Below are 12,138 nucleotides of genomic sequence, written 5' to 3' on the forward strand. Positions count from 1 at the left end.
TGCGCATCACGGAGGGGGTCCCTTGAGCTGTGCAGCCAGCCAGGGAGCTGGAGCACCTCAAGATCGTGAAAGCTCCCAACCTGCTGGGCAGAGTGTTCCCACCTAATTTTGTCTACCTGTCCTTTCTCCTGAGCAGTAATTTCTGTGCAGTCCTTGCCCTTTAGCAGCCCTCTTGCTATGGGCTTTCTTATTAGGAAGTCTCTCAGACTGCTCACCTTTCTTTTGTCTCAGAGCAGTTGGATATGGATCCCTCCTTTCCACAAGTGGCTGGAATCTTAGTCTCTCCAGGAATTCTGCCTGTCTTAGCTTTCCAACCCCCTAATTATGAGAGTACCATGCAAGCACCAAGAAATGTAGGTTTGCGCTCCCAGAGAAGATCTCTGGAGTTCGATATTCAGCAGTCCCAGCCCTCCACTTCCTCCCCACTCAGTTTCTCTTCCTCCCTTGGTTGAGCTGGAGTGGAAGGGCTTGGGTCCTGCCGGGCCACAGTTTTGGTATGTTACCCTGTTCTGTGATGTCTGCTCTTTTTTCCAGGTGTATGCTGTCTCACGCAGTTGTCTTTCCTGTTGCTCTTTCAGGATTAGTTGTATTAATTATATATTCATATAATATGCGATTTTTAGAAGGAAGTCTCTGTCTCACCTCTCATGCTGCCATCTTTTTGCATGTGAGTTCTTTATGTATTTTGGATGTTAACCCCTCGTCTGATATGTCATTTACAAATATATTCTCCCATACCGTAGGATGCCTTTTTGTTGTGGTGATGGTGTACTTTGCTGTACAGAAGATTTTTAGGTTGATGTAGTCCCATGTGTTCATTTTTCCTTTTTTTTCCCTTGCTCAAGGAGATTTGTTCAGGAAGCAGTTGCTCATGTTTTTATTCAGGAGATTTTTGCCTGTGTTGTCTTCTAAGAGTTTATGGTTTCATTACTTACATTCAGGTCTTTAATGCATTTTGTGTTTACTTTTGTTTATGGGGTTAAACAATAATCCAGTTTCATTCTCCTGCATGTAGCTGTCCAGTTTTGCCCACACCAGCTGTTGTAGAGGCTGTCATTTCCCCATTTTATGTCCATAGGTCCTTTATCGTATATTAATTGACCATGTATGGTGGGGTTTCTTTCTGGGCTCTCTAGTCTGTTCCTTTGGTCAATTATTCTGTTTTTGTGCCAATATCAAATTGTCTTGATTACTGTGGATTTGTAGTAGAGCTTGAAGTTGGGGAGCGTAATCCCCCCTTCTCAAGATTGCTTTGGCTATTCGGGGTCTTTTTTGGTTCCTCATGAATTTTCAAACTATTTGCTCTAGTTCATTGAAGAATGTTATTGGTATTTTCATAGGAATTGCATTGAATCTGTAGATTGCTTTAGGCAGGATGTACATTTTGGCAATACTAATTCTTCCTATCCATGAGCACAGGATGTGTTTTCATTTATTGGTATCTTCTTCAATTTCTCTCATGAATGTCTTGTAGTTTTCAGAGTATAGTTCTTTCACCTCCTTGGTTAGGTTTATTCCTAGGTATTTTTTTCTTTTTGATGCAATTGTGAATGGAATTGCTTTTCTTATTTCTCTTTCTGTTAGTTCATCATTAGTGTGAAGAAATACAACAGATTTCTGGGTATTAATTTTGTACCCTACAACTTTGCTGAATTCAGATATTAGATTTAGTAGTTTTGAAGTGGATTCTTTTGGGTTTTTTATGTACAATATCATGTCATCTGCAAATAGTGAGAGGTTATCTTCTTGTTTACCAATTTGGATGCCTTTTATTTCTTTGTGTTATCTGATTGTCATGGTGAGGACCTTCAGAACTATGTTGAACAAAAGTGAGAGAGTGGGCATTCTTTTCTTGTTCCCAATCTTAAAGGAAAGGCTTTTAGCTTCTCAATGCTAAGGATGATGTTTGCTGTGAGTTTGTCATATATGGACTTTATTATGTTGAGGTACTTGCCCTGTACAGCATTTTATTGATAGTTTTTATCATAAAGGATGTTGAATTTTGTCAAATGCTTTTTCAGCATCTATGGAGATAATTATGTGATTTTTGTCTTTCCTTTTGTTGATGTGGTGGTGGATGTTGACAGATTTTCTAATATAGTACCACCCTTGCATCCCTGGCATAAATCCTACTTGATCATGTTGTATGATCTTTTTGATGTGTTTTTGTATTCAGTTTGCTAATATTTTGTTGAGTATTTTTGCATATATGTTCTTCAGGGCTATTGGTTTGTAATTTTCTTTTTTTGTGGTGTCTTTGCCTGGTGGTTTGGTATTAGAATGATGCTGGCCTCATAGAATGAGTTTGGAAGTATTCCCTCCTCTTCTACTTTTTGTAAAACTTTAAGGAGGATGGGTATTACATCTTCACTAAATGTTTGATAAAATTTAGTGGTGAAGCCATCTGGTCCAGGAGTTTTGTTCTTAGGTAGTTTTTTGATAACCAGTCCAATTTCATTGCTGGTAATTGGTCTGTTCAGATTTTCTGTTTTTTTCTTGGTCAGCCTTGGAAGGTTGTATTTTTCTAGGAAGTTGTCCATTTCTGCTAGGTTATCCAGTTTGTTAACATATCATATTTCATAGTATTCTCTCATAATTATTTGTATTTTTGTGGTGTCTGTAGTGATTTTTCCTTTTTCAGTTATGATTCTGTTTAGTTTCTCAATTCTGGTTGTCTTTTTTTTTTCTTGATAAGTCTGGCTAGGGGTTTATCTATGTTGTTTATATTCTCGAAGAACAAGGTCTTGCTTTCATTGATTCTTTTTATTGTTTTATTCTTCTTGATTTTATTTATTTCTGCCCATATCTTTATTTTGTTCCACCTTCTACTGACTTTGGGTTTCATTTATTCCTCTTTTTCTAGTTTCTGTAATTGTGAGTTTATACTGTTCATATGGGGTTGTTGTTCTTTCCTGAGGTAGGCCTGTATTGCAATATATTTCCATCTTAGCACAGACTTCACTGCGTCCCACAGATTTTGCAGTGTTGAATTATTGTTGTCATTTGTCTCCATATATTGCTTGATCTCTGTTTTTCTTTGATCACTGAACCATTAGTTATTTAAGAGCATGTTTTGAAGCCTCCATGTGTTTGTGGGCTTTTTTGTTTTCTTTGTGTAATTTATTTCATGTTTATACCTTTGTCATCTGAGAAGCTGTTTGGTACAATTTCACTTTTTTAATTTTTCTGAAGCTCTTTTGTGGCCTAGTATATGATCTATTCTTGAAAATGTTCCATGTGCAATTTAGAAGAATGTGTATTCTGTTCCTTGTGGATGTAGAGTTCTGTAGATGTCTGTTAGGTACATCTGTTCTAGTGTGTTGTTCAGTGCCTCTGTCTCCTTACTTATTTTCTGTCTGGTTCATCTTTCCTTTGGAGTGAGTGGAGTATTGAAGTCTCCTAGAATGAATGCTTTGCATTCTATTTCCCCTTTTACTTCTGTTAGTATTTGTTTCACATATGTAGGTGCTCCTGTGTTGGGTGTATAGGTATTTATAATGGTTATATCTTCTTGTTGGATTGACCCTTTTATCATTATGTAATATCCTTCTTTGTCTCTTTTGACTTTCTTTTTTTTAAAGTCTATTTTGTCTGATACAAATACTTCAACTTATGCTTTTTTTTCCCTTTTATTTGCGTGAACTGTCTTTTTGCTTACCTTCACTTTTAGTTTGTATATGTCTTTGGGTTTGAAGTTAATCTCTTGTAGGCAGCATATAGATGGGTCTTGTTTTTTTATCCATTTAGTGACTCTATTTCTTTTGATTAGTGCTTTCATACCATTTACATTTAGGGTGATTATTAATATGTAAGTACTTATTGCCATTGCTGGCTGTAGATTCATGGTTATTAAATGTTCAAGGTTAACTTCTTTACTTTTTAAGAGTCTAACTTACCTCCCTTAGTATGCTCCTACATACACAATCTGTAGGTTTTTTTTTTTCCTCCTCCTTTTTCTTCCTCCTCCATTCTTTGTATATTAGGTATCATATTCTGTACTCTTTGCCTATCTCTTGACTGACTTTGGGGGTAGTTGATTTAATTCTTCATTGCTTATTAATTAACTGTTCTACTTTCTTTACTGTGGTTTTATTACCTCTATTGACAGCTATTCAACTTTAGGAACACTTGCATCTATAGCAGTCACTCCAAAATATACTGTAGAGATGATTTGTGGGTTGTAAATTCTCTCAGCTTTTGCTTATCTGGAAATTGTTTAATCCGTCCTTTAAATTTAAATGGATAGAGTATTATTGGTTCAAGGCCCTTCTGCTTCATTGCATGAAATATATCATGTCACTTCTTTCTGGCCTGTAAAGTTTCTGTTGAGAAGTCTGATGATAGCGTGATGGATTTTCCTTTGTATGTGATCTTATTTCTCTCTCTGGCTGCTTTAATATAGTCTGTCCTTTTTCTTGATCTTTGCCATTTTAATTATTATATATCTTGGTGTTGTCTTCCCTTGGTCCCTTGGGTTGGGATATCTGTGTATCTCTATTGCCTGAGAGACTATCTCCTTCCCCATATTGGGGAAATTTTCAGCAATTACCTCCTCATAGACACTTTCTATTCCTTTTTCTCTCTCTTCTTCTGTTACCCTATTATATGGATATTGTTCCATTTTGATTGGTTACGTAGTTCTCTCTTTCATTCTTAGAGATTTTTTTTTCTCTCTGTGCCTCAACTTCTTTGTATTCCTCTTCTCCAATTTCTGTTTCATTTATCGTCTCCTCCACTATATCTAATCTGCTTTTAAAACCCTCCATTGTATTCCTTAATGATTGGCTTTCCTACCGGAGTTTGTTTCTGAATATTTTTCTGTACCTCCATGAGCATGTTCATAATTTTTATTTTGAAATCTCTTTCAGGATTCATTCAACTCTTTTTCTGGTGTTTGTACGATTTTGGTTTGAATCAAATTCCTTTGACATTTCATATTTGTATGTGGCGCCCTCTAGTGCCCAGAAGCTCTACTCTATGGAGTTTCTCAGCTGCTGTAGCATTGTTGGCTGTCTCAGGGGAGCACTCTTGGTTCCTGGTTGGAGGATAGAGCTATTTCCTGCTTCCCAGCTGCTATCCCTGTCTCCACTGCCAGAACCAGTGTGCCAAACACACACATGTAAGCCTCTATGCTTTGTGATTGTAGTTGCTGTAGGCATAGCTCACTTTAGCTCACCTCACGCCAGGTCAGGGGCTCCAAGTTTTTGAGCCAGGGGCGGTCTGACCAGTAGAAATGTGCTGCAGGCTGCGTGTCATGTTGGGGGTCTTGGAGCTGCATATCTAGCCAAGGGGATTGGAGCACCTGCAGCTCCTGAAAGTTCCCAACTTTCTGGGTAGAGTATGCCCAGACAATTTTGTCTACCTGTCCTTTCTCCTGAGCAGTGAGGTCTGTGCCTTCCTTGCCCCTTTAGCAGCCCTCTCACTGTTAGGAAGTCTCTTGAGACTGCCCGGCTTTCTTTTGTCCCAGAGCAGCTGGGTATAGATCCCTGTTTTCCACAGTTATTGTGCTGGAATCTCAGTCTCTCCAGGTATTCTGCCTGTCTTAGCTTTCCAATCTTACTAATCACCAGAGCACCATGCAATGTAGGTTTGTGCTTCCAGAGCAGATCTCCAGAGTTCAGCAGCCCCAGGCCTCCACTGCCTCCCTGCTCCATTTCTCTTCTTCCCGCCAGTGAGTTGGGATGGGGGTAGGGCTTTGGTCATGCTGGATCATGGCTTTGGTATGTTACCTAATTCCATGAGGTCTGTTCTTTTCTCCAGGTCTATGCAGTCTGGCGCAGCCTTCTTTCCTGTTGCTCTTTCAGGATTAGTTGTATTAATTATATTTTCATATTATATGTGGTTTAAGGAGGAGTCCTCTGTCTCACCTCTCACACCACCATCTTGAATCCTAACTGTGCTTTTTATTTAAAATATGAACAACGATGTCAATTTCTGTCACCTTAGATTAATTTTGCCTATTTTTGAACTTCTAAGTTTATTTTTGTTTTGTATATTTTTGAACTTTATGCAAATGGAATCATTATGTATCTTCTGTGTCTCATTTTTTTTGCTCAATATCTTGTTTTGAGATTTCTCCATGAAATTATATGTAAGAGTTCTATATTCATTTTTACTGCTGTCTAGTATTATTTAATGTTTCTATGATTCATGAACATTTGAATCATTTTACAGTCTTGACTATTGTAAGTAATTTTAATGGGCGTCTTCTGTTTGTTCTTAGTGCACATATATGTGTAATTCTGTTGTCTACATATGTCAACTGGAATTGTCAATTACAGGATAAGTGTATGTCCCACTTTTCAAAAGGAGTTGCAATGATTCATACTTCCACCAACAATGTCTTAGAGGTCCAGTTGTTCTATATCCTCACCAACACCCCCCTCCTTTTTTTTTTTAATTTAGCCATTTTGGTTGTTGTTTAGTGATATTTCACTATAGTTTTAGTTTGCATTTCCCTGAGGGGTGGGGAGAGTAGCTTATGATGCTTATTGGCCATTTGGATATCCTTTTAATGTGAATTGTGTTGACATCTTTTGTTCCTTATTTATTTGAGTTATTTTTACTTTCTTCTTGATTTTGTTTATGTTTTGAAATATATTCTGGATACAAGTACTTTGTCAGATATATGTACTGAAGAGGTCTTTTCACAGTCTGTCTTTGCTTGTTTACTCTTTTTGTTTATTTGTTTTGGTATCATTAATATACAATCACATGAGCAACATTGTGGTTACTAGATTCACTCCATTATCAAGTCTCCACCACATACCCCATTACACTGTCCATCAGCGTAGTAAGATGCTGTAGATTCACTACTTGTCTTCTCTGTGCTATACTGCCTTCCCCTTGCTCCCCCTACATTATGTTTGCTAATCGTAATGCCCTTATTCCTTTCTCCTTCCCTTCCCACCCCACCCAGTGCTTGTTTACTCTTAATGATATCTTTTGATAAACAGAAATCCTTAATTTTAATGAAGTCCAATTTATCAATTTAAAAAAATTTTCATGGTTAGTTCTTTTCATATACTGTTTATGAAATCTTTGTGTACTCCAAGGTCATGAAGATAGCTTTCTTTCTCCTTTTTTATTTTGTAGAAACTTTATTATTTTTTCTTTCACATTTGGATCTATGAAACAGATTAATTTTTATAGTGACATAAGACAGGGATCTGGGTTAATTTAAAATTTTGATCCGTTAGTATGAGTCTGCTGTCTTCCCCCCCACCCCAAGATTCTTTTCCTTGTGAAGTCTGTCTTTAATGACATGCTTAAAAAATCATCATCTACCCCTCTTAGGATATAAAAATGTTTATGTATGTCCCTTTCTTGTTCTTTCATGGCCTTATTTTGAAAAACCCTTTAATCCAATTGAGATACAATTTAATATTCACTTTTATTTAGTTGTTCAGTACCATTTATTGAATAATCTATGTTTTATGTACTGTTTTGATAAGGCACCTTTATTATATACTGAAATATAACTGTTGGTCCATTCCAAGAAGGTGCTATATATGCTGATTTTGAACCTTTTTCCATTAACAGTGTGACAAACATCTTTCTGCATTAGCAAATATAACACTATAACACTGTCCTTATTGTCTGCTTAATATCTTATTCGGTGAATGTAACAGCTTAATTTATAAATCTTAGATTTGGCAGCCTTCCCGGACACCCTCATCCCTCCGCACAGTCTGAATGCAGCACTTATGGTGAATGGTGCCTTGTGCCTTCTGTTACCTTTCCGTCACAGCGCTCGCTATGGTTGGTTATGATTGCTTAGTTAACTGTCCTTCTTAGGAACTGAAAAGTCCATGAGAGAAGGCACAATGTATGTCATGTCTTTTTCGCTCACTGTAATATTCCCAGCTCTTATCACAGAGTGACACATGATTCCCGCATGGTACATGGTTGATGAGTGAGCTAATTTGATTTATCCACTCCTCTTCTTGATGTGTATTTAGTTGTTTTCCAACAGTCTGATTTGTGTAGTAGTTAAGAGTTGGGGTTCTGAAACAAGACTACCCAGGTTTTGATTCTATCTCCTACCACTTTTTGGCTATGTAATATTGGGCAGGAGATTCAGTTTTCTATAAAATGGGATTAATAATGTGCATACCTCGTAAGTTCTGGATAGAAACATTTAAAATTTTCATGGCACACTTGTATTTAAATTTTAAAATATAATGCCTTCTATCACCAATTTTGTATATATGATTAAATATTGTAGATATATATAGTAAGATGGTAAATACCCAGTATAACTACCAGCTAGCTTAATAAATGAAATATTATAAATTCAGATGCAAGTTTCTGTGAACCTCTTTCCTGTCATTTTTCCTCTTATTCTCTCTCTTTCAGAAGTAATTAATGTCATATATTTGCTGTTTATCATTCCATGCTATTTTTTACTTCATTCTATATTTATAACTCCATAAACAACAGAGCTGTTTTTCCATATTTTAAAACTGTGTATAATAATAGCATCCTATAGGTATCATTCTGCAACTTATCCTTTCTTTTGATCATTAAAAAAATAAAACATACCATTTTAACTATTTTAATATGTACAGTTCAGTGGCATTAAATACATTCACATTATTGTGCAACTGTAACCACCATCCATTTCCAGAACTTTTTTAATATTCTCAAATGGAAACTACATGCCCATTAAATAGTAGCTCTCCATTCTCCCCTCCCTGCAACTTTTGTTTGCTTAATATTGTATTTGTGAGATTTACTTATGTTGATACATTTAGCTTTTGAGACATTGTAACTGCTGTTTAGCATTCTATCCTATAAATACTCTACAGTGTATTTTTTGTTCTTCTATGCATGGACATTTGGGTTTTTCTCAGGATTTCCACTCTGCGATGAACATTATTGAAAGTGCCTCTGTATACATGTGTAGTAGTTTCTTGGGGTCCATAGGCGTGAAAATTGCTGGATGGTAGTAGGATAACACATTCAACTTAACTGTGTATTTTTCACAGTACTCAGGACAGTTGCTGTACTTTTAAGATTAGTGTATTAGAGTTTCCATTTTCTATCTTCATAAATATGTGGTATTGTCAGCTTTTTAAATTTTGCCAATTGCTGGGTATAACTTGATATCTGTGGTGTAAGTTGGTATTTATTTTGCATTCCTCTAATTAGTGTGATGAGTGAGCATCATTTCATGTTTTGGGCCATTCCTTTGGTAACCTTTTCATTCCTTGCCTATTTTTCCATTGGTTGTTCATATGTGTATATATTTTTTTGTTTTTTCAGATTAATTCTGTCTGTCCATAATGGTCTGTCCCTGACATTGCTAGGTTTTGTTTTCTCACTTCCTTCAAGATTCCATCCAAATGCCACTTTGATCAGAGGGTACTCCCTGACCATCTTGTGTAGAATGGTTCCCTTCCTCAGCAGTCTTCCTATCCCTCTTCCTTGCCTGGTTTTTTTTCCACAGCACATATCACTACCTGACTTGTGTGCTTGTCTGTTTCTTTCCTGACTTGAGCATAAGCTTGTGAGAGCAGGAACATTGTCTTGTTCACTGCTGCATCCTCTTTGCCTACTTTGCCTGTAGTACACATTTAGTAGATGTTTATAGAATGAGTGTAAGAACATATGTATGCTGGTATTCAGGTTGCCAAAAATGATTACTTCCACTTTGGGTTGTGTAGCATAAACAAGTGCTAAAAGATGTAAAAAAGATATCATTTATCCAAACAACTCTGTGAACCTCACAGGGTGAATGCATCCAGCTGGTCAGAGAACCTAGGGAAAAGCAGAAATTATTTCTGCTGGGCCAGAAAACTAAAGTTGACAAAGTGCAGGTGCTCATTTGTCCTTTCAGTGGCCACCCTCTCCTTCCTCCTCCCCTCACAACAGGATAGTAACTCCTGGGAACCATGGAAATAGACAGATGTGTTACATCTGTTTCTTTTTTTTACTTGAGATACATTTACGCCATAAAATTCTCCCTTCTGAAGTGTACAAATCAGTGATTTTTTTAGTGTATTTACAAAATTGTTCAGTTGTCACTACTGTTTCATTTCAGAACATTTTTGATTTATAGTATTAAAACATTTTCTAAAAAGCCTTTTATAGTTCATGCTGAGGTCTCCAATTAACTGTGTTTCTCTGTAAAGTGGTACTACCTCCAGGGCTGCTTCTCCTCCAGGGCCTGGCCAGCAAAACTACGCAGTCTAGGTGTGACACCCATTAATTCCTGGAGTGTCCACCTTTTCAGGCCAGGTCACTGCGCCACTCAGTGCTTGCCGATGAGACTCTAGGCTAACAGTTTCTGAACTGAGCTAAATGTAAGGCAGACATTTGATCTTACAGCATTACTACTGTAAATTTTTATACTTAATAATAACAACTAACTTTTCTTAATCTCTTACTGAATTCTAGTCCTGCTAATCCTTTATATGCATTTTTGCTTTATCTTCATATCTTTCTTGTGAGGTATATATATATATATATATATTGATATTGATATTGTTAATGTACAATTACTTGAACAACATTATGGTTACTAGATTCCCCCTATTATCAAGTCCCCCCCACATACCCCATTACAGTCACTGCCCATCAGCATAGTAAGATGCTATAGAGTCATTACTTGTCTTCTCTGTATATACTGCCTTTCCCGTGTCCCCCCACCCCACTACAATATGTGTGCTAATCGTAATGCCCCTTTCTTCCTCTTGTCCCTCCCTTCCCAGCCATCCTCCCCAGTCCCTTTCCTTTTGGTAACTGTTAGTCCATTCTTGGATTCTGTGAGTCTGCTGCTGTTTTGTTCCTTCAGTTTTTTCTTTGTTGTTATACTCCACAGATGAGTGAAATCATTTGGTACTTGTCTTTCTCCGCCTGGCTTATTTCACTGAGCATAATACCCTCTAGCTCCATCCATGTTGCTGCAAATGGTAGGATTTGTTTTCTCCTTATGGCTGAATAATATTCCATTGTGTGTATGTACCGCATCTTCTTTACCCATTCATCTACTGATGGACACTTAGGTTGCTTCCATTTCTTGACTATAGTAAATAGTGCTGTGATAAACATAGGGGTGCATATGTCTTTTTCAAACTGGGCTGCTGCATTCTTAGGGTAAATTCCTAGAAGTGGAATTTCTGGGTCAAATGGTATTTCTATTTTGAGTTTTTTGAGGAACCCCCATACTGCTTTCCACAATGGTTGAACTTGAGGTAGATATTATTAATACCTTTATTTTACAGATGAGGAAGCTGAGGCTTACAAAGTTGTTTGCCTTTATGGTATTATTTTATCATCTTTTAGCATTTGTTTATTCTGCATAGCCACAGTGGAAGTCATCAATTCTCAGACCTGAAATACTAGCTACTGAAGTGCTCAAACTGGTATTTGAATTACTGTTTGGTTACAAAGTGCTTCATTTTATCAATCATTACTCTATATCCAGAAGACAGATGTTATTCCCGATACCTAAAGGTAGCATTTTTCTCTCTTGTTTATTCTTTGAACTGGGACAATAAGATGCATTTCTATATTATATAATGTGATGACGTAAAATTTTTCATGGGTTAGTAGAAGTTAATGAAAACATTACATTTATATATTGATCTATTGACAAGGTATTATTAGTACTGAAGAAGATTTCATCTGCTCTGAATCTCTTAAATTATAAATTGCCTTTCATTTCACATGGAAAGAAAATAGTTTGGGATTTAATCATTGTAATGTGTAACTCAAAGCACTGCCTGATGAACTATGAAGACTATGGCATTAGTCTTAGTAGTCTGATGAAATATAGGTCTGTATACTGTATATCAATATAGAGAGATCAGCATGAAAAACATAAAAGGATTAACTGTTGAATCTACTAATATATTCTACTGATTGGAAAAAATTGGAGGTTTTCTTTTTTTCCTAAAAGTGTCTTGGTTGAGAAGTGGTTGGTTTAAGTGAACTCATTGTTCTACCACTCTAGAAAGAAAGGTGCTGGAACTGATGGTTATTCTAAGGAAGTCTTATGAATTTCTACTCTTTTGCAGATCATTCCACATTTATTGTTACTCTTCTAACAAGCCTTTTTCTTCATTTCTAAGGGGAGAATTATAGAATATTTCTAGTGCACTTTTTGAAGAATATGTTTGATAGCCCTACCTG

The 12,138-nt window shown here is 36.6% G+C and overlaps 1 protein-coding gene across 6 annotated transcripts in view; it reads left to right on the forward strand.

Moving 5' to 3' along the window:
• Nucleotides 1-12,138, forward strand: part of LOC118923724 (S-adenosyl-L-methionine-dependent tRNA 4-demethylwyosine synthase TYW1) — a 312,259-nt gene that overhangs the window by 200,582 nt on the left and 99,539 nt on the right. The window contains exon 14 of one of the 6 annotated variants that reach the window (XM_057487211.1): nucleotides 7,651-8,340. The exons of the other annotated variants lie outside the window; for them this stretch is intronic. Within the exon in view, the coding sequence (XP_057343194.1) occupies nucleotides 7,651-7,695 (45 nt within the window). The 3' untranslated portion in view covers nucleotides 7,696-8,340. Of the gene's footprint in view, nucleotides 1-7,650; nucleotides 8,341-12,138 lie in introns of those variants that run through there. 6 annotated transcript variants of the gene reach the window in all.

The sequence above is a fragment of the Manis pentadactyla genome, chromosome 10 (assembly GCF_030020395.1).
Source record: "Manis pentadactyla isolate mManPen7 chromosome 10, mManPen7.hap1, whole genome shotgun sequence".
NCBI lineage: Eukaryota > Metazoa > Chordata > Mammalia > Pholidota > Manidae > Manis > Manis pentadactyla.